Raw genomic sequence first — 23,016 nt, 5'->3', positions numbered from 1 at the left:
CCCTTCTTCTGTTGAGAATGGTTTATTACATTATCTATAACTGTAACATAACCCTTCTACTGTTGATGATGGTTTATTACATTATCTATAACTGTAACATAACCCTTCTACTGTTGATGATGGTTTATTACATTATCTATAACTGTAACAAAACCCTTCTGCTGTTGAGGATGGTTTATTACATTATCTATAACTGTAACATAACCCTTCTGCTGTCGAGGAAGGTTTTATTACCCCACACTTTACTCAGAAATATTTTGAATGATCTTTTTTTCAGTATTTGGAAGTGACATTTATGCAACACACACACACACACACACACACACACACACACACACACACACACACACACACACACACACACACACACACACACACACACACACACACACACACACACACACACACACACACACACACTTCAATATTGTTGTTTAAATCCATTTAGCTTAACAGCAGTCCAGTGTGTGGTGGTCATGCACTGGAGGTCTGTCAAGTGTAGTGTCCTGGTGTTCAAGTCCCCAGAATGTTGATGCTTTCATTCATTGTGTGTAGATAGATAATCAGGGAGTGGTCACCTGTTTGGAAGCAGATAACAACAACCTGAAGCTATCAATACAGAGTGACTGAAGCAGGGTCCATATTCATAAAGCGTCTCAGAGTAGGATCACTGGTGTAGTGGAGGGTAAACGCAATGTACCCACATTTTTGGGGGAGGGCCCCAGCAATGTACCCACATTTTTAGGGGAGGGCCCCAGCAATGTAACCACCTTTTTGGGGGGAGGGTCCCAACAATGTACCCACCTTTTGGGGGGGAGAGCCCCAACAATGTACCCACCTTTTTGGGGGGAGGGCCCCAACAATGTACCCACCTTTTTGGGGGGAGGGCCCCAACAATGTACCCACCTTTTTGGGGGGATGGCCCCAACAATGTACCCACCTTTTTGGGGGGAGGGCCCCAACAATGTACCCACATTTTGCAGAAAAATGCATTGAAAGAATAGGAAGCGTTACTTTTTTCACTGCGACCAGCAATCCAAGTTCATCCACCTATTAATCTACCAGGACATCACTGAGTAGGAGTGCTGATCTAGGTCCCTGACCATTCATTATGATCCAAAAGGCTAAACTAATCCTAGATCAGCACTCCTACTCTGGGATCCTTTGATCAATACGGGTCCAGATCTATTTGTTAAACTGAGAAGCTCTTTGGTTCCCTCTGCTCCATCGTTGCTCAGTATTCCAGTATGCCTTTTGGCGCCATCTAGTGGTTGGCCAGCGCCACACAGTCATCTCTCTGTCGGCTCTGGCCAACCCTATCCCTCTGGCTTTTGTTCCAGTCCTGCATTAACCCACCTAATTCAACTCATCAAAGTCCTGCTGTGTGAGCAGCTGATTAATAGAATCCCGTGTGTGTGTGTGTGTGTGTGTGTGTGTGTGTGTGTGTGTGTGTGTGTGTGTGTGTGTGTGTGTGTGTGTGTGTGTGTGTGTGTGTGTGTGTGTGTGTGTGTGTGTGTGTGTGTGTGTGTGTGTGTATTAGAGCTGGGCTCTGTAGTGTTGGCCAACCCATGCTTCTCTATGAGTTCTGAGGGGTCCTGAGGGGTGTTTCCAGAGACTAGTTGGTACCCTTCTCCTTGGTGGTCTGACTTCGAGGGGTGGAGGGAGGCAGGCTCAGAGAGTGTATGTGGTCTATCTACACACGGGGTTCCAGTCTGTGGGACAGTTCAAACAGAGTCTGCTGATTGTCAATGACGTGAAGGTAGTCGACATAGGCCTGCACCTCCGGACTGCTCTTTTGGGGCATCCCGTTCCCTAGGAGGTAAACCACACAGTAAATACACACACACACACACACACACACACACACACACACACACACACACACACACACACACACACACACACACACACACACACACACACACACACACACACACACACACACACACACACACACACACACACACACACACACACACACACACACACACACACACACGCTAGCTGAGCATTATCCATGACAGAAGATAGTTGTTGGTACACAGTCTTCATTACTGTGAGTGGCTGTGTACCGTAGGGGTTCTCAGCATTAATGACTCAATCAATTTACTATAGTAACATATAATGTTGTTATTGATGAACTGATGATCTAATTGGATACTGTTATTCTGCTGACTGCCGTAGTTGAGTCATCTTTACTGTACAACAACTGTAGAAAGTCAACACTGTGACCTGTCTACTGTGTTATAGTGGCTGACTGTAGAAAGTCAACACTGTGACCTGTCTACTGTGTTATAGTGGCTGACTGTAGAAAGTCAACACTGTGACCTGTCTACTGTGTTATAGTGGCTGACTGTAGGAAGTCAACACTGTGACCTGTCTACTGTGTTATAGTGGCTGACTGTAGGAAGTCAACACTGTGACCTGTCTACTGTGTTATAGTGGCTGACTGTAGAACGTCAACACTGTGAACTGTCTACTGTGTTATAGTGGCTGACTGTAGGAAGTCAACACTGTGACCTGTCTACTGTGTTATAGTGGCTGACTGTAGGAAGTCAACACTGTGACCTGTCTACTGTGTTATAGTGGCTGACTGTTGAAAGTCAACACTGTGACCTGTCTACTGTGTTATAGTGGCTGACTGTAGAACGTCAAGTCAACACTGTGACCTGTCTACTGTGTTATAGTGGCTGACTGTAGAAAGTCAACACTGTGACCTGTCTACTGTGTTATAGTGGCTGACTGTAGAAGTCAACACTGTGACCTGTCTACTGTGTTATAGTGGCTGACTGTAGAAAGTCAACACTGTGACCTGTCTACTGTGTTATAGTGGCTGACTGTAGAAAGTCAACACTGTGACCTGTCTACTGTGTTATAGTGGCTGACTGTAGAAAGTCAACACTGTGACCTGTCTACTGTGTTATAGTGGCTGACTGTAGAAAGTCAACACTGTGACCTGTCTACTGTGTTATAGTGGCTGACTGTAGAAAGTCAACACTGTGACCTGTCTACTGTGTTATAGTGGCTGACTGTAGGAAGTCAACACTGTGACCTGTCTACTGTGTTATAGTGGCTGACTGTAGAAAGTCAACACTGTGACCTGTCTACTGTGTTATAGTGGCTGACTGTAGGAAGTCAACACTGTGACCTGTCTACTGTGTTATAGTGGCTGACTTTAGGAAGTCAACACTGTGACCTGTCTACTGTGTTATAGTGGCTGACTGTAGGAAGTCAACACTGTGACCTGTCTACTGTGTTATAGTGGCTGACTGTAGGAAGTCAACACTGTGACCTGTCTACTGTGTTATAGTGGCTGACTGTAGGAAGTCAACACTGTGACCTGTCTACTGTGTTATAGTGGCTGACTGTTGAAAGTCAACACTGTGACCTGTCTACTGTGTTATAGTGGCTGACTGTAGGAAGTCAACACTGTGACCTGTCTACTGTGTTATAGTGGCTGACTGTAGGAAGTCAACACTGTGACCTGTCTACTGTGTTATAGTGGCTGACTGTAGAACGTCAACACTGTGACCTGTCTACTGTGTTATAGTGGCTGACTGTTGAAAGTCAACACTGTGACCTGTCTAGTGTGTTATAGTGGCTGACTGTAGAAAGTCAACACTGTGACCTGTCTACTGTGTTATAGTGGCTGACTGTAGGAAGTCAACACTGTGAACTGTCTACTGTGTTATAGTGGCTGACTGTAGAAAGTCAACACTGTGACCTGTCTACTGTGTTATAGTGGATGACTGTAGAAAGTCAACACTGTGACCTGTCTACTGTGTTATAGTGGCTGACTGTAGAAAGTCAACACTGTGACCTGTCTACTGTGTTATAGTGGCTGACTGTAGAAAGTCAACACTGTGACCTGTCTACTGTGTTATAGTGGATGACTGTAGAAAGTCAACACTGTGACCTGTCTACTGTGTTATAGTGGCTGACTGTAGGAAGTCAACACTGTGACCTGTCTACTGTGTTATAGTGGCTGACTGTAGAAAGTCAACACTGTGACCTGTCTACTGTGTTATAGTGGCTGACTGTAGGAAGTCAACACTGTGACCTGTCTACTGTGTTATAGTGGCTGACTTTAGGAAGTCAACACTGTGACCTGTCTACTGTGTTATAGTGGCTGACTGTAGGAAGTCAACACTGTGACCTGTCTACTGTGTTATAGTGGCTGACTGTAGAACGTCAACACTGTGACCTGTCTACTGTGTTATAGTGGCTGACTGTTGAAAGTCAACACTGTGACCTGTCTACTGTGTTATAGTGGCTGACTGTAGAAAGTCAACACTGTGACCTGTCTACTGTGTTATAGTGGCTGACTGTTGAAAGTCAACACTGTGACCTGTCTACTGTGTTATAGTGGCTGACTGTAGAAAGTCAACACTGTGACCTGTCTACTGTGTTATAGTGGCTGACTGTAGAAAGTCAACACTGTGACCTGTCTACTGTGTTATAGTGGCTGACTGTAGAAAGTCAACACTGTGACCTGTCTACTGTGTTATAGTGGCTGACTGTAGGAAGTCAACACTGTGACCTGTCTACTGTGTTATAGTGGCTGACTGTAGAAAGTCAACACTGTGACCTGTCTACTGTGTTATAGTGGCTGACTGTAGGAAGTCAACACTGTGACCTGTCTACTGTGTTATAGTGGTCTGATAGTGGCTGACTAGGAAGTCAACACTGTGACCTGTCTACTGTGTTATAGTGGCTGACTGTAGAAAGTCAACACTGTGACCTGTCTACTGTGTTATAGTGGCTGACTGTAGAACGTCAACACTGTGACCTGTCTACTGTGTTATAGTGGCTGACTTTAGAAAGTCAACACTGTGACCTGTCTACTGTGTTATAGTGGCTGACTGTTGAAAGTCAACACTGTGACCTGTCTACTGTGTTATAGTGGCTGACTGTTGAAAGTCAACACTGTGACCTGTCTACTGTGTTATAGTGGCTGACTGTAGAAAGTCAACACTGTGACCTGTCTACTGTGTTATAGTGGCTGACTGTAGAAAGTCAACACTGTGAACTGTCTACTGTGTTATAGTGGCTGACTGTAGAAAGTCAACACTGTGACCTGTCTACTGTGTTATAGTGGCTGACTGTAGAAAGTCAACACTGTGACCTGTCTACTGTGTTATAGTGGCTGACTTTAGAAAGTCAACACTGTGACCTGTCTACTGTGTTATAGTGGCTGACTGTAGAAAGTCAACACTGTGACCTGTCTACTGTGTTATAGTGGCTGACTGTAGGAAGTCAACACTGTGACCTGTCTACTGTGTTATAGTGGCTGACTTTAGAAAGTCAACACTGTGACCTGTCTACTGTGTTATAGTGGCTGACTGTAGGAAGTCAACACTGTGACCTGTCTACTGTGTTATAGTGGCTGACTTTAGAAAGTCAACACTGTGACCTGTCTACTGTGTTATAGTGGCTGACTGTAGGAAGTCAACACTGTGACCTGTCTACTGTGTTATAGTGGCTGACTGTAGAACGTCAACACTGTGACCTGTCTACTGTGTTATAGTGGCTGACTGTAGAAAGTCAACACTGTGACCTGTCTACTGTGTTATAGTGGCTGACTGTTGAAAGTCAACACTGTGACCTGTCTACTGTGTTATAGTGGCTGACTGTAGAAAGTCAACACTGTGACCTGTCTACTGTGTTATAGTCAACACTGGCTGACTGTGTTATAGATGACTGTAGAGTCAACACTGTGACCTGTCTACTGTGTTATAGTGGCTGACTGTAGAAAGTCAACACTGTGACCTGTCTACTGTGTTATAGTGGCTGACTGTAGAAAGTCAACACTGTGACCTGTCTACTGTGTTATAGTGGCTGACTGTACAACACTGTCTACTGTTTATAGTGGCTGACTTTAGGAAGTCAACACTGTGACCTGTCTACTGTGTTATAGTGGCTGACTGTAGAAAGTCAACACTGTGACCTGTCTACTGTGTTATAGTGGCTGACTGTAGAAAGTCAACACTGTGACCTGTCTACTGTGTTATAGTGGCTGACTGTAGTGACCTGTCTAAGTCAACACTGTGACCTGTCTACTGTGTTATAGTGGCTGACTTTAGGAAGTCAACACTGTGACCTGTCTACTGTGTTATAGTGGCTGACTGTAGGAAGTCAACACTGTGACCTGTCTACTGTGTTATAGTGGCTGACTGTAGAACGTCAACACTGTGACCTGTCTACTGTGTTATAGTGGCTGACTGTAGAACGTCAACACTGTGACCTGTCTACTGTGTTATAGTGGCTGACTGTTAGAAAGTCAACACTGTGACCTGTCTACTGTGTTATAGTGGCTGACTGTTGAAAGTCAACACTGTGACCTGTCTACTGTGTTATAGTGGCTGACTGTTGAAAGTCAACACTGTGACCTGTCTACTGTGTTATAGTGGCTGACTGTAGGAAGTCAACACTGTGACCTGTCTACTGTGTTATAGTGGCTGACTGTAGAAAGTCAACACTGTGACCTGTCTACTGTGTTATAGTGGCTGACTGTAGAAGTCAACACTGTGACCTGTCTACTGTTATAGTGGCTGACTTTAGTGGCTGACCTGTCTACTGTGTTATAGTGGATGACTGTAGAAAGTCAACACTGTGACCTGTCTACTGTGTTATAGTGGCTGACTGTAGGAAGTCAACACTGTGACCTGTCTACTGTGTTATAGTGGCTGACTGTAGAACGTCAACACTGTGACCTGTCTACTGTGTTATAGTGGCTGACTGTAGGAAGTCAACACTGTGACCTGTCTACTGTGTTATAGTGGCTGACTTTAGGAAGTCAACACTGTGACCTGTCTAGTGTGTTATAGTGGCTGACTGTAGGAAGTCAACACTGTGACCTGTCTACTGTGTTATAGTGGCTGACTGTAGAACGTCAACACTGTGACCTGTCTACTGTGTTATAGTGGCTGACTGTAGAACGTCAACACTGTGACCTGTCTACTGTGTTATAGTGGCTGACTTTAGAAAGTCAACACTGTGACCTGTCTACTGTGTTATAGTGGCTGACTGTTGAAAGTCAACACTGTGACCTGTCTACTGTGTTATAGTGGCTGACTGTTGAAAGTCAACACTGTGACCTGTCTACTGTGTTATAGTGGCTGACTGTAGAAAGTCAACACTGTGACCTGTCTACTGTGTTATAGTGGATGACTGTAGAAAGTCAACACTGTGACCTGTCTACTGTGTTATAGTGGCTGACTGTAGGAAGTCAACACTGTGACCTGTCTACTGTGTTATAGTGGCTGACTGTAGAACGTCAACACTGTGACCTGTCTACTGTGTTATAGTGGCTGACTGTAGAACGTCAACACTGTGACCTGTCTACTGTGTTATAGTGGCTGACTGTAGGAAGTCAACACTGTGACCTGTCTACTGTGTTATAGTGGCTGACTGTAGAAAGTCAACACTGTGACCTGTCTACTGTGTTATAGTGGCTGACTGTCTACTGATAGTGGCTGACTGTCAACACTGTGACCTGTCTACTGTGTTATAGTGGCTGACTGTTGAAAGTCAACACTGTGACCTGTCTACTGTGTTATAGTGGCTGACTGTTGAAAGTCAACACTGTGACCTGTCTACTGTGTTATAGTGGATGACTGTAGAAAGTCAACACTGTGACCTGTCTACTGTGTTATAGTGGCTGACTTTAGAAAGTCAACACTGTGAACTGTCTACTGTGTTATAGTGGCTGACTGTAGAACGTCAACACTGTGACCTGTCTACTGTGTTATAGTGGCTGACTGTAGAACGTCAACACTGTGACCTGTCTAGTGTGTTATAGTGGCTGACTTTAGAAAGTCAACACTGTGACCTGTCTACTGTGTTATAGTGGCTGACTGTACAACACTGTGACCTGTCTACTGTGTTATAGTGGCTGATAGTGGCTGACTGTAGAAAGTCAACACTGTGACCTGTCTACTGTGTTATAGTGGCTGACTGTAGGAAGTCAACACTGTGACCTGTCTACTGTGTTATAGTGGCTGACTTTAGAAAGTCAACACTGTGACCTGTCTACTGTGTTATAGTGGCTGACTGTAGGAAGTCAACACTGTGACCTGTCTACTGTGTTATAGTGGCTGACTGTAGAACGTCAACACTGTGACCTGTCTACTGTGTTATAGTGGCTGACTGTAGAAAGTCAACACTGTGACCTGTCTAGTGTGTTATAGTGGCTGACTTTAGAAAGTCAACACTGTGACCTGTCTACTGTGTTATAGTGGCTGACTGTAGAACGTCAACACTGTGACCTGTCTACTGTGTTATAGTGGCTGACTGTAGAAAGTCAACACTGTGACCTGTCTAGTGTGTTATAGTGGCTGACTGTAGAAAGTCAACACTGTGACCTGTCTACTGTGTTATAGTGGCTGACTGTAGAACGTCAACACTGTGACCTGTCTACTGTGTTATAGTGGCTGACTGTAGAAAGTCAACACTGTGACCTGTCTACTGTGTTATAGTGGCTGACTGTTGAAAGTCAACACTGTGACCTGTCTACTGTGTTATAGTGGCTGACTGTAGGAAGTCAACACTGTGACCTGTCTACTGTGTTATAGTGGCTGACTGTAGAACGTCAACACTGTGAGCTGTCTACTGTGTTATAGTGGCTGACTGTAGGAAGTCAACACTGTGACCTGTCTACTGTGTTATAGTGGCTGACTGTAGAACGTCAACACTGTGAGCTGTCTACTGTGTTATAGTGGCTGACTGTAGGAAGTCAACACTGTGAGCTGTCTACTGTGTTATAGTGGATGACTGTAGGAAGTCAACACTGTGACCTGTCTACTGTGTTATAGTGGCTGACTGTAGGAAGTCAACACTGTGACCTGTCTACTGTGTTATAGTGGCTGACTGTAGGAAGTCAACACTGTGACCTGTCTACTGTGTTATAGTGGCTGACTGTAGGAAGTCAACACTGTGACCTGTCTACTGTGTTATAGTGGCTGACTGTAGAAAGTCAACACTGTGACCTGTCTACTGTGTTATAGTGGCTGACTGTAGAAAGTCAACACTGTGACCTGTCTACTGTGTTATAGTGGCTGACTGTAGGAAGTCAACACTGTGACCTGTCTACTGTGTTATAGTGGCTGACTGTAGGAAGTCAACACTGTGAGCTGTCTACTGTGTTATAGTGGCTGACTGTAGGAAGTCAACACTGTGACCTGTCTACTGTGTTATAGTGGCTGACTGTAGGAAGTCAACACTGTGACCTGTCTACTGTGTTATAGTGGCTGACTGTAGAAAGTCAACACTGTGACCTGTCTACTGTGTTATAGTGGCTGACTGTAGAAAGTCAACACTGTGACCTGTCTACTGTGTTATAGTGGCTGACTGTTGAAAGTCAACACTGTGACCTGTCTACTGTGTTATAGTGGCTGACTGTAGAAAGTCAACACTGTGACCTGTCTACTGTGTTATAGTGGCTGACTGTAGAAAGTCAACACTGTGACCTGTCTACTGTGTTATAGTGGCTGACTGTAGGAAGTCAACACTGTGACCTGTCTACTGTGTTATAGTGGCTGACTGTAGAAAGTCAACACTGTGACCTGTCTACTGTGTTATAGTGGCTGACTGTTTATAGAAAGTCAACACTGTGACCTGTCTACTGTGTTATAGTGGCTGACTGTAGAAAGTCAACACTGTGACCTGTCTACTGTGTTATAGTGGCTGACTGTAGGAAGTCAACACTGTGACCTGTCTACTGTGTTATAGTGGCTGACTGTAGAAAGTCAACACTGTGACCTGTCTACTGTGTTATAGTGGCTGACTGTAGGAAGTCAACACTGTGACCTGTCTACTGTGTTATAGTGGCTGACTGTAGAACGTCAACACTGTGACCTGTCTACTGTGTTATAGTGGCTGACTGTAGAAAGTCAACACTGTGACCTGTCTACTGTGTTATAGTGGCTGACTGTAGGAAGTCAACACTGTGACCTGTCTACTGTGTTATAGTGGCTGACTGTAGGAAGTCAACACTGTGACCTGTCTACTGTGTTATAGTGGCTGACTGTAGGAAGTCAACACTGTGACCTGTCTACTGTGTTATAGTGGCTGACTGTAGAAAGTCAACACTGTGACCTGTCTACTGTGTTATAGTGGCTGACTGTAGGAAGTCAACACTGTGACCTGTCTACTGTGTTATAGTGGCTGACTGTAGAAAGTCAACACTGTGACCTGTCTACTGTGTTATAGTGGCTGACTGTAGGAAGTCAACACTGTGACCTGTCTGGTGTGTTATAGTGGCTGACTTTAGGAAGTCAACACTGTGACCTGTCTACTGTGTTATAGTGGCTGACTGTAGGAAGTCAACACTGTGACCTGTCTACTGTGTTATAGTGGCTGACTTTAGAAAGTCAACACTGTGACCTGTCTACTGTGTTATAGTGGCTGACTGTAGAAAGTCAACACTGTGACCTGTCTACTGTGTTATAGTGGCTGACTGTAGGAAGTCAACACTGTGACCTGTCTGGTGTGTTATAGTGGCTGACTTTAGGAAGTCAACACTGTGACCTGTCTACTGTGTTATAGTGGCTGACTGTAGGAAGTCAACACTGTGACCTGTCTACTGTGTTATAGTGGCTGACTGTAGAAAGTCAACACTGTGACCTGTCTACTGTGTTATAGTGGCTGACTGTAGGAAGTCAAAACTGTGACCTGTCTGGTGTGTTATAGTGGCTGACTTTAGGAAGTCAACACTGTGACCTGTCTACTGTGTTATAGTGGCTGACTGTAGGAAGTCAACACTGTGACCTGTCTACTGTGTTATAGTGGCTGACTGTAGGAAGTCAACACTGTGACCTGTCTGGTGTGTTATAGTGGCTGACTTTAGGAAGTCAACACTGTGACCTGTCTACTGTGTTATAGTGGCTGACTGTAGGAAGTCAACACTGTGACCTGTCTACTGTGTTATAGTGGCTGACTGTTGAAAGTCAACACTGTGACCTGTCTACTGTGTTATAGTGGCTGACTGTAGGAAGTCAACACTGTGACCTGTCTACTGTGTTATAGTGGCTGACTGTAGAAAGTCAACACTGTGACCTGTCTACTGTGTTATAGTGGCTGACTGTAGGAAGTCAACACTGTGACCTGTCTACTGTGTTATAGTGGCTGACTGTAGGAAGTCAACACTGTGACCTGTCTACTGTGTTATAGTGGCTGACTGTAGGAAGTCAACACTGTGACCTGTCTACTGTGTTATAGTGTATGACTGTAGAAAGTCAACACTGTGACCTGTCTACTGTGTTATAGTGGCTGACTGTAGGAAGTCAACACTGTGACCTGTCTACTGTGTTATAGTGGCTGACTGTAGAAAGTCAACACTGTGACCTGTCTACTGTGTTATAGTGGCTGACTGTAGGAAGTCAACACTGTGACCTGTCTGGTGTGTTATAGTGGCTGACTTTAGGAAGTCAACACTGTGACCTGTCTACTGTGTTATAGTGGCTGACTGTAGGAAGTCAACACTGTGACCTGTCTACTGTGTTATAGTGGCTGACTTTAGAAAGTCAACACTGTGACCTGTCTACTGTGTTATAGTGGCTGACTGTAGAAAGTCAACACTGTGACCTGTCTACTGTGTTATAGTGGCTGACTGTAGGAAGTCAACACTGTGACCTGTCTGGTGTGTTATAGTGGCTGACTTTAGGAAGTCAACACTGTGACCTGTCTACTGTGTTATAGTGGCTGACTGTAGGAAGTCAACACTGTGACCTGTCTACTGTGTTATAGTGGCTGACTTTAGAAAGTCAACACTGTGACCTGTCTACTGTGTTATAGTGGCTGACTTTAGAAAGTCAACACTGTGACCTGTCTACTGTGTTATAGTGGCTGACTTTAGAAAGTCAACACTGTGACCTGTCTACTGTGTTATAGTGGCTGACTTTAGGAAGTCAACACTGTGACCTGTCTACTGTGTTATAGTGGCTGACTGTAGGAAGTCAACACTGTGACCTGTCTACTGTGTTATAGTGGCTGACTTTAGAAAGTCAACACTGTGACCTGTCTACTGTGTTATAGTGGCTGACTGTAGAACGTCAACACTGTGACCTGTCTACTGTGTTATAGTGGCTGACTGTAGAAAGTCAACACTGTGACCTGTCTACTGTGTTATAGTGGCTGACTGTAGGAAGTCAACACTGTGACCTGTCTACTGTGTTATAGTGGCTGACTGTAGAAAGTCAACACTGTGACCTGTCTACTGTGTTATAGTGGCTGACTGTAGAAAGTCAACACTGTGACCTGTCTACTGTGTTATAGTGGCTGACTGTAGGAAGTCAACACTGTGACCTGTCTGGTGTGTTATAGTGGCTGACTTTTGAAAGTCAACACTGTGACCTGTCTACTGCGTGTAAGTAATGACATGAGTATGGAGGTTCAAGGATAGCTCATCAAAGTTGATGGTCATTGCTGATCTAAGACTGTGTGAGAGTAAGACCCACACACACACACACACACACACACACACACACACACACACACACACACACACACACACACACACACACACACACACACACACACACACACACACACACACACACACACACACACACACACACACACACACACACACACACACACACACACACACACACACACACACACACTTCACCCACCCATGTGATCCTCCTGACAGTGTCTGATGAGACGCACCGTGTCGGCTATCATGTGCTGCAAGAGGAGATGGACACCATACACATCAAATACACATCCATCACATATTTTAGATGACCTGTTTCTGCGTTATAGACTGTCTATAGTTGAAGAAACACTGGGTACACTGACATGTTCAACCCCTTCCGTCATACTGGAGCGACTTACCAGCTTTTCAAAATTCACCAGGTTATCGAGAAACGTTTTGTTGCCCTCGTGAATGAAAGTGATATCTAAGAGAAAGGGAACAATGTAGCAGAGTTCAAATATTGAGTGCTAGTTTGTCGATCCTGATTTAAGTTCAGCTCACAATATTTCTGTCTGCATTTACAGATCACTGCAGTGTTCAGAAGGCAGTGATGACAGTAACATTACAGACCTCTGCAGTGTTCAGAAGGGAGTGATGACAGTAACATGACAGACCACTGCAGGGTTCAGGAGGCAGTGATGACAGTAACATTACAGACCACTGCAGGGTTCAGGAGGCAGTGATGACAGTAACATTACAGATCACTGCAGTGTTCAGGAGGCTGTGATGACAGTAACATGACAGACCACTGCAGGGTTCAGGAGGCAGTGATGACAGTAACATTACAGACCACTGCAGGGTTCAGGAGGCAGTGATGACAGTAACATTACAGACCACTGCAGGGTTCAGGAGGCAGTGATGACAGTAACATTACAGACCACTGCAGGGTTCAGGAGGCAGTGATGACAATAACATTACAGACCACTGCAGGGTTTAAGAGGCAGTGATGACAGTAACATTACAGACCACTGCAGGGTTCAGGAGGCAGTGATGACAGTAACATTACAGACCACTGCAGGGTTCAGGAGGCAGTGATGACAGTAACATTACAGACCACTGCAGGGTTCAAGAGGCAGTGATGACAGTAACATTACAGACCACTGCAGGGTTCAGGAGGCAGTGATGACAGTAACATTACAGACCTCTGCAGTGTTCAGAAGGCAGTGATGACAGTAACATTACAGACCACTGCAGTGTTCAGGAGGCAGTGATGACAGTAACATTACAGACCACTGCAGGGTTCAGGAGGCAGTGATGACAGTAACATTACAGACCACTGCAGGGTTCAGGAGGCAGTGATGACAGTAACATTACAGACCACTGCAGGGTTCAGGAGGCAGTGATGACAGTAACATTACAGACCACTGCAGGGTTCAGGAGGCAGTGATGACAGTAACATTACAGACCACTGCAGGGTTCAGGAGGCAGTGATGACAGTAACATTACAGACCACTGCAGGGTTTAAGAGGCAGTGATGACAGTAACATTACAGACCACTGCAGGGTTCAGGAGGCAGTGATGACAGTAACATTACAGACCACTGCAGGGTTTAAGAGGCAGTGATGACAGTAACATTACAGACCACTGCAGGGTTCAGGAGGCAGTGATGACAGTAACATTACAGACCTCTGCAGTGTTCAGAAGGCAGTGATGACAGTAACATTACAGACCACTGCAGGGTTCAGGAGGCAGTGATGACAGTAACATTACAGACCACTGCAGGGTTTAAGAGGCAGTGATGACAGTAACATTACAGACCACTGCAGGGTTCAGGAGGCAGTGATGACAGTAACATGCAGTGTTTTCTGAGTCTAGGCACCTTTCAGTAGCAGAGGAAGGAAAGGGATCTTGGGCGTCTTGGTCTTCTTGAAAGCGTCCCTGTAGGCTTTGTGGTTGAGAGAGGGGTCCTGTGAAGACATGTTGAGACAGATGTGATGTGTGACGCTTGTCTTTGGGGAGAAACGTGGTCTGTTGCGTCCCAAATGCCAACATCTTCCCTATATAGTGAATACTTATGACCAGGGCCCATAGGGATTAGGTCAAAGGTAGTGCACTATGTAAGGCATAGGGTGCCTTTTGGGACTCGAACATGTGCACTGCAGAAGCCCTCACAACCCCTTAACATCTGTCACTATGTCCCAAGATGACCAGACCTAGTGATAATTAATAAAGCCTTCAGTGATAATGAATAAAGCCTCCTGCTTTAATTAACTCAACAGTGGTGACCCAATACATTCCTAGTACTAAACATACAACACATAATTCCATGTATAGTCCCATTCATTATTACAGGATCTCTACACAATAAAACATAATGAACTTACTGTCAACATCTCCAGTTCCAAAAACAGTTTTCTGAATTTTCCTGGAACTTTCTGATGGAAAGAAAAACAGGTTGAGTTGCCACAACATTTACTGGGTCGACTCAGACCTCCTCCTTGTCCTGTGAAACAGTGTGCACACCCTCCTCCCTCATACAATATTATTACCACCAGAAATAACCATCCCTGTAGCGACCCTGTGTTTATAACCGTGGATATCCACTTTGCTACTTCAGCATGGTTTCGTGGTACAGTTGATGCCACGCAGGGATACGGGCCAGAAGGTTTAGGGTTCGTGGTACAGTTGATGCCATGCAGGGCTACGGGCCAGAAGGTTTAGGTTTCGTGGTACAGTTGATGCCACGCAGGGATACGGGCCAGAAGGTTTAGGGTTCGTGGTACAGTTGATGCCACGCAGGGATACGGGCCAGAAGGTTTAGGGTTCGTGGTACAGTTGATGCCACGCAGGGCTACGGGCCAGAAGGTTTAGGGTTCGTGGTACAGTTGATGCCACGCAGGGATTTTGGCCAGAAGTTTAGGGTTCGTGGTACAGTTGATGCCACGCAGGGATACGGGCCAGAAGGTTTAAGGTTCGTGGTACAGTTGATGCCACGCAGGGATACGGGCCAGAAGGTTTAGGGTTCGTGGTACAGTTGATGCCACGCAGGGATATGGGCCAGAAGGTTTAGGGTTCATGGTACAGTTGATGCCACGCAGGGATACGGGCCAGAAGGTTTAGGGTTCGTGGTACAGTTGATGCCAAGCAGGGATATGTCAGTATGAATAGAGGGCAGGTTAGACATCTGAGTGGTAGACTATATATGATTCATCTACTACTATAGTCACTATGAACAGAGGGCAGGTTAGACAGCTGAGTGGTAGACTATATATGATTCATCTACTACTATAGTCACTATGAATAGAGGGCAGGTTAGACAGCTGAGTGGTAGACTATATATGATTCATCTACTACTATAGTCACTATGAATAGAGGGCAGGTTAGACAGCTGAGTGGTAGACTATATATGATTCATCTACTACTATAGTCACTATGAATAGAGGGCAGGTTAGACAGCTGAGTGGTAGACTATATATGATTCATCTACTACTATAGTCACTATGAATAGAGGGCAGGTTAGACAGCTGAGTGGTAGACTATATATGATTCATCTACTACTATAGTCACTATGAATAGAGGGCAGGTTAGACAGCTGAGTGGTAGACTATATATGATTCATCTACTACTATAGTCACTATGAATAGAGGGCAGGTTAGACAGCTGAGTGGTAGACTATATATGATTCATCTACTACTATAGTCACTATGAATAGAGGGCAGGTTAGACAGCTGAGTGGTAGACTATATATGATTCATCTACTACTATAGTCACTATGAATAGAGGGCAGGTTAGACAGCTGAGTGGTAGACTATATATGATTCATCTACTACTATAGTCACTATGAATAGAGGGCAGGTTAGACAGCTGAGTGGTAGACTATATATGATTCATCTACTACTATAGTCACTATGAATAGAGGGCAGGTTAGACAGCTGAGTGGTAGACTATATATGATTCATCTACTACTATAGTCACTATGAATAGAGGACAGGTTAGACAGCTGAGTGGTAGACTATATATGATTCATCTACTTCTATAGTCACTATGAATAGAGGGCAGGTTAGACAGTTGACTGTTAGACTACATTGACCTATGGTTTAGTAAGAGTGTAGAAAGGCATAGTGCATAAGGGAAGTACCAAAACACCTTTATATAGGAGAGGTGCATGCAAGCAGATGAGGAAACATGGCTATATGGAAGACATTATATAGTAAAACCTACAAAATGGTGAATGTAAATCAGGGAAAAAACTCACTACCCTCCTCTGTGGCCAATAAAAACTCACTACCCTCCTCTGTGGCCAATAAAAACACACTACCCTCCTCTGTGGCCAATAAAAACTCACTACCCTCCTCTGTGGCCAATAAAAACACACTACCCTCCTCTGTGGCCAATAAAAACACTCTACCCTCCTCTGTGCCCAATAAAAACACACTACCCTCCTCTGTGGCCAATAAAAACACACTACCCTCCTCTGTGCCCAATAAAAACTCACTACCCTCCTCTGTGCCCAATAAAAACTCACTACCCTCCTCTGTGGCCAATAAAAACACACTACCCTCCCCTGTGGCCAATAAAAACACACTACTCTCCTCTGTGGCCAATAAAAACACCCTACTCTCCTCTGTGGCCAATAGAAACACACTACCCTCCTCTGTGGCCAATAAAAACACCCTACTCTCCTCTGTGGCCAATAAAAACACACTACCCTCCTCTGTGGCCAATAAAAACACACTACCCTCCCCTGTGCCCAATAAAAACACACTACTCTCCTCTGTGCCCAATAAAAACACCATACCCTCCTCTGTGGCCAATAAAAACACACTACCCTCCCCTGTGCCCAATAAAAACACACTACTCTCCTCTGTGCCCAATAAAAACACCCTACCCTCCTCTGTGGCCAATAAAAACACACTACCCTCCCCTGTGCCCAATAAAAACACACTACTCTCCTCTGTGCCCAATAAAAACACCCTACCCTCCTCTGTGCCCAATAAAAACACCCTACCCTCCCCTGTGCCCAATAAAAACACCCTACCCTCCTCTGTGCCCAATAAAAACACACTACCCTCCTCTGTGCCCAATAAAAACACACCACCCTCCCCTCTGCCCAATAAAAACACGCTACCCTGCTCTGTGCCCAATAAAAACACACTACCCTCCTTTGTGCCCAATAAAAACACACTACCCTCCTTTGTGCCCAATAAAAACACACTACCCTCCTTTGTGCCCAATAAAAACATCACTACCCTCCTTTGTGCCCAATAAAAACACACTACCCTCCTTTGTGCCCAATAAAAACACACAGCCCTCCCCTCTGCCCAATAAAAACACACTACCCTGCTCTGTGCCCAATAAAAACACACTACCCTCCTTTGTGCCCAATAAAAACACACTACCCTCCTTTGTGCCCAATAAAAACACACTACCCTCCTTTGTGCCCAATAAAAACACACTACCCTCCTTTGTGCCCAATAAAAACACACAACCCTCCCATCTGCCCAATAAAAACACACAGCCCTCCTCTCTGCCCAATAAAAACACACTACCCTGCTCTGTGCCCAATAAAAACACTCTACCCTGCTCTGTGCCCAATAAAAACACACTACTCTCCTCTGTGCCCAATAAAAACACCCTTACCCTCCTCTGTGCCCAATAAAAACACCCTACCCTCCTCTGTGCCCAATAAAAACACCCTACCCTCCTCTGTGCCCAATAAAAACACACTACCCTCCTCTGTGCCCAATAAAAACACACTACCCTCCTCTGTGCCCAATAAAAATACCCTACCCTCCCCTCTGCCCAATAAAAACACACTACCCTCCTCTGTGCCCAATAAAAACACACTACTCTCCTCTGTGCCCAATAAAAACACACTACTCTCCTCTGTGCCCAATAAAAACACACCACCCTCCCCTCTGCCCAATAAAAACACGCAGCCCTCCCCTCTGCCCAATAAAAACACACTACCCTGCTCTGTGCCCAATAAAAACACACTACCCTCCTTTGTGCCCAATAAAAACACACTACCCTCCTTTGTGCCCAATAAAAACACACTACCCTCCTTTGTGCCCAATAAAAACACACTACCCTCCTTTGTGCCCAATAAAAACACACTACCCTCCTTTGTGCCCAATAAAAACACACAGCCCTCCCCTCTGCCCAATAAAAACACACTACCCTGCTCTGTGCCCAATAAAAACACACTACCCTCCTTTGTGCCCAATAAAAACACACTACCCTCCTTTGTGCCCAATAAAAACACACTACCCTCCTTTGTGCCCAATAAAAACACACTACCCTCCTTTGTGCCCAATAAAAACACACAGCCCTCCCCTCTGCCCAATAAAAACACACAGCCCTCCCCTCTGCCCAATAAAAACACACTAACCTGCTCTGTGCCCAATAAAAACACACTACCCTGCTCTGTGCCCAATAAAAACACACTACCCTCCCCTCTGCCCAATAAAAACACACCACCCCCTCTGCCCAATAAAAACACACTACCCTCCCCTCTGCCCAATAAAAACACACTACCCTCCCCTCTGCCCAATAAAAACACACTACCCTCCCCTCTGCCCAATAAAAACACACTACCCTCCCCTCTGCCCAATAAAAACACACTACCCTCCCCTGTGCCAAAAAAATCTAAAATAAAATAATCCTCAAAGCAACAACAAAAGGTTTGACAACTCTCTCCTATTTTGAACTAAACAGTACATTTCAAACTGTCCCTTGGCAAAAGACAATCAAGACCAGTTTATCTGAAAAGCTTAAAGACATTCCATCACAAATAGTCCCATACAGAAACAGACTAACACTGACCTCCCAGGTCTGACTGAGGCGGCTAACTGCTGCGGTGTTCAGACCCATAACGATGGCAAAGAAAGAGTTGAGGTTCCTCTGGGCTTTACAGCTGAGGAAATAAAGAGTGACACTGTTAACATCAGCTTCATACAGTGATGATACAGAAATACAAACTGTAATTCCTCACTAAACCACAGGAGGGGGCATCCTGTCCATGCAGACCTCACTATAATAGAGTGTTGTGCAGAGTTCTGTAGTTGAAGTATTGGGCCAATAGTGAAATGGACCAATCATACTGCTCTACTTCTGTAGAAGAAGACATCACATTTTGAGGATGTAACAACTCTGCTCTAAATGCTGGAGCCCACTATGTTGTGGTCAGAGAAGAGAAGAGGAGAGAAGAGAAGAGAAGAGGAGAGAAGATGAGAGAAGAGAAGAGGAGAGAAGAAAAGAGAAGAAAAGAAAAGAAAAGAGAAGAAAAGAAAAGGAAAGAGAAGAAAAGAAAAGAGATGAAAAGAAAAGAAAAGAAAAGAAAAGAAGAGAAGAGAAGAGGAGAGAAGAGAAGAAAAGAAAAGAGAAGAGAAGAAAAGAAAAGAAAAAGAAAAGAAAAGAAAAGAAGAGAAGAGAAGAGAAGAGAACTCACTGGGCAGCAATTTTGATGAACTTCTTGATGAGCTGGACTCTGTTGCAGAGCGTAGGACACATCAGGACTTCTGTCATCACCCACAGCTGTACCTCATTGCAGCGCTGCAGCAGCAGCTCCAGCGCCACCGTGTGGCCACTGCTGGCATGACGGCTGAACGTGAAGTACACCAGCTCTTGCTGTAGTGGAGAGAGACAGGACAGGACACGGATGAGCTTGTAGAAAGCTTTGAATCACTAATATCTTTAACTGTATCCTAAACGGCACCCTATTCCCTTTATAGTGCACTACTTTTGACCAGAGCTCTATGGGCCCTGGTAAAAAGGTGCACTATAGTGAATCGGGTGCCAACTGGGACGCATGCATAGTGTAGGTGATGGACAAAAGTTGATGTCACAGACCTCATGTATTGAGTTGAAGACACTCCAGTCAAAGTTTGTAAGGGTGACAGCCACGTCCCATGTGTTCATACTCAGCATGCGAGCTGACCTCTGTTGTAGCTCTGCGTTGTCTGTGAACGGGCTCTGAGAGGAGAAAGGAATATGTTATGTTTTGTTGGGGCATGTTAGAACATGTTATTTTCTGGTGTGATATGACCCTGTGGGATATAGGCTGGAAGCACATCCAGTAGGAATCAGGAATATAATGTGATAAACCAAATGCAGAAGTAGCTTGATAGGAGGCCTGAGGACTGTCACCTCTGCTAGATTCATTCACATTGTAGCCTGCTGAGGAACTGCACTGAAGTGGACTCATTGTGATTCCTACCATGACTTCACTCAGGTCCTTTCTGCACACGTGCAGCCTCCCCACTGCTGTCAGCGAATCAGAGTAGAGCCTGTCCTGAGGCTTCAGCAGCAGTTTCTCTGGAGAGAGGAAGCATCACACACAGCACAGCCATTAGAAATATGTCAGCCAGCGTGACACCTGCTATCTGGGGTAGATTCCTACCATGACTGTCACAGTGCAGGGTCCTGTTCTGCACACGTGTTCCTCCCACTGCTGTCAGCAGAGTCAGTCAGTAGTGCCTTGGTTCTGTTCTACTGTAGCAGTCAGTGTAGGGTTGGTTCTGTTCTCAGCAGTCAGTCATGTAGGGTATGGTTCTGTTCTACTGTAGTCAGTCAGTGCTAGGGTCTGGTTCTGTTCTACTGATAGTCAGTCAGTGTAGGGTTGGTTCTGTTCTACTGTAGTCAGTCAGTGTAGGGTTGGTTCTGTTCTACTGTAGTCAGTCAGTGTAGGGTTGGTTGGTTCTGTTCTACTGTAGTCAGTCAGTGTAGGGTTGGTTCTGTTCTGTAGTCAGTCAGGGTAGTTGGTTCTGTTCTACTGTAGTCAGTCAGGTAGGGTTGGTTCTGTTCTACTGTAGTCAGTCAGTGTAGGGTTGGTTCTGTTCTACTGTAGTCAGTCAGTGTAGGGTTGGTTCTGTTCTACTGTAGTCAGTCAGTGTAGGGTTGGTTCTGTTCTACTGTAGTCAGTCAGTGTAGGGTTGGTTCTGTTCTACTGTAGTCAGTCTGTTCTACTGTAGTGTGTAGGGTTGGTTCTGTTCTACATGAGTCAGTCAGTGTAGGGTTGGTTCTGTTCTACTGTAGTCAGTCAGTGTAGGGTTGGTTCTGTTCTACTGTAGTCAGTCAGTGTAGGGTTGGTTCTGTTCTACTGTAGTCAGTCAGTGTAGGGTTGGTTCTGTTCTACTGTAGTCAGTCAGTGTAGGGTTGGTTCTGTTCTACTGTAGTCAGTCAGTGTAGGGTTGGTTCTGTTCTACTGTAGTCAGTCAGTGTAGGGTTGGTTCTGTTCTACTGTAGTCAGTCAGTGTAGGGTTGGTTCTGTTCTACTGTAGTCAGTCAGTGTAGGGTTGGTAGGGTTGGTTCTGTTCTACTGTAGTCAGTCAGGGTTGGTTCTGTTCTACTGTAGGGTTGGTTCTGTTCTACTGTGTAGGGTTGGTTCTGTTCTAGTCAGTCAGTGTAGGGTTGGTTCTGTTCTACTGTAGTCAGTCAGTGTAGGGTTGGTTCTGTTCTACTGTAGTCAGTCAGTGTAGGGTTGGTTCTGTTCTACTGTCAGTCAGTCAGTCAGTAGGGTTGGTTCTGTTCTACTGTAGTCAGTCAGTGTAGGGTTGGTTCTGTTCTACTGTAGTCAGTCAGTGTAGGGTTGGTTCTGTTCTACTGTAGTCAGTCAGTGTAGGGTTGGTTCTGTTCTACTGTAGTCAGTCAGTGTAGGGTTGGTTCTGTTCTACTGTAGTCAGTCAGTGTAGGGTTGGTTCTGTTCTACTGTAGTCAGTCAGTGTAGGGTTGGTTCTGTTCTACTGTAGTCAGTCAGTGTAGGGTTGGTTCTGTTCTACTGTAGTCAGTCAGTGTAGGGTTGGTTCTGTTCTACTGTAGTCAGTCAGTGTAGGGTTGGTTCTGTTCTACTGTAGTCAGTCAGTGTAGGGTTGGTTCTGTTCTACTGTAGTCAGTCAGTGTAGGGTTGGTTCTGTTCTACTGTAGTCAGTCAGTGTAGGGTTGGTTCTGTTCTACTGTAGTCAGTCAGTGTAGGGTTGGTTCTGTTCTCAGTGTAGTCAGTCAGGGTAGGGTTGGTTCTGTTCTACTGTAGTCAGTCAGTGTAGGGTTGGTTCTGTTCTACTGTAGTCAGTCAGGGTAGGGTTGGTTCTGTTCTACTGTAGTCAGTCAGGGTAGGGTTGGTTCTGTTCTACTGTAGTCAGTCAGTGTAGGGTTGGTTCTGTTCTACTGTAGTCAGTCAGTGTAGGGTTGGTTCTGTTCTACATGAACTATCTCTGGTCTAATGTCCATTGCCCGTGTTTCTTGGCCCACGCAAGTCTCTTCTTCTTATTGGTGTATGTTAGTAGTGGTTCTTTGCAGCAATTGGACCATGAAGGACTGATTCACTCAGCCTCCTCTGAACAGTTGATGTTGAGATGTCTGTTACTTGAACTCTGTGAAGTACTTATTTGGGCTGCAATCTGAGGTGCAGTTAACTCTAATGAACTTATCCTCTGCAGCAGAGGTAATTCTGAGTCTTCCTTTCCTGTGGCGGTCCTCATGAGAGCCAGTTTCTTCATAGCGCTTGATGGTTTTGCGACTGCACTTGAAGAAGCTTTCTTGAAGTTCTTGAAATATTCCGCATTGACTGACCTAAATGTCTTAAAGTAAGGATGGCTGTA

The 23,016-nt window shown here is 45.1% G+C and overlaps 1 protein-coding gene and 1 long non-coding RNA gene across 3 annotated transcripts in view; both read right to left on the bottom strand.

Moving 5' to 3' along the window:
* Window positions 1-299: 299 nt before the first annotated feature.
* LOC118380960 (rap guanine nucleotide exchange factor 5-like) overlaps window positions 300-23,016 on the bottom strand; it is a 46,914-nt gene continuing 24,197 nt past the window's right edge. The window contains exons 7-15 of the mRNA XM_052517575.1: window positions 20,637-20,734; window positions 20,270-20,392; window positions 19,869-20,047; window positions 19,244-19,334; window positions 14,803-14,853; window positions 14,298-14,385; window positions 12,838-12,902; window positions 12,633-12,687; window positions 300-1,812 (exon numbers count right to left, since the gene is read on the bottom strand). Of these exons, the coding sequence (XP_052373535.1) occupies window positions 1,694-1,812; window positions 12,633-12,687; window positions 12,838-12,902; window positions 14,298-14,385; window positions 14,803-14,853; window positions 19,244-19,334; window positions 19,869-20,047; window positions 20,270-20,392; window positions 20,637-20,734 (869 nt within the window). The 3' untranslated portion in view covers window positions 300-1,693. The remainder of the gene's footprint in view (window positions 1,813-12,632; window positions 12,688-12,837; window positions 12,903-14,297; window positions 14,386-14,802; window positions 14,854-19,243; window positions 19,335-19,868; window positions 20,048-20,269; window positions 20,393-20,636; window positions 20,735-23,016) is intronic.
* Window positions 2,239-12,437, bottom strand: LOC127929596 (uncharacterized). Of its 2 annotated transcripts, none has more exons than XR_008135300.1 (3): window positions 10,816-12,437; window positions 3,725-4,060; window positions 2,239-2,616 (listed from the first exon to the last, which is right to left on the bottom strand). It is a non-coding gene; the product is annotated as an uncharacterized LOC127929596 (long non-coding RNA). The 2 variants fall into 2 exon arrangements; XR_008135301.1 differs by lacking the exon at window positions 2,239-2,616 and adding an exon at window positions 3,164-3,388.

This window comes from Oncorhynchus keta, unplaced genomic scaffold (assembly GCF_023373465.1).
Source record: "Oncorhynchus keta strain PuntledgeMale-10-30-2019 unplaced genomic scaffold, Oket_V2 Un_scaffold_8559_pilon_pilon, whole genome shotgun sequence".
NCBI lineage: Eukaryota > Metazoa > Chordata > Actinopteri > Salmoniformes > Salmonidae > Oncorhynchus > Oncorhynchus keta.
Note: the sequence above shows the minus strand (reverse complement) of the source record. Positions and strands in the feature narration are given on the sequence as shown.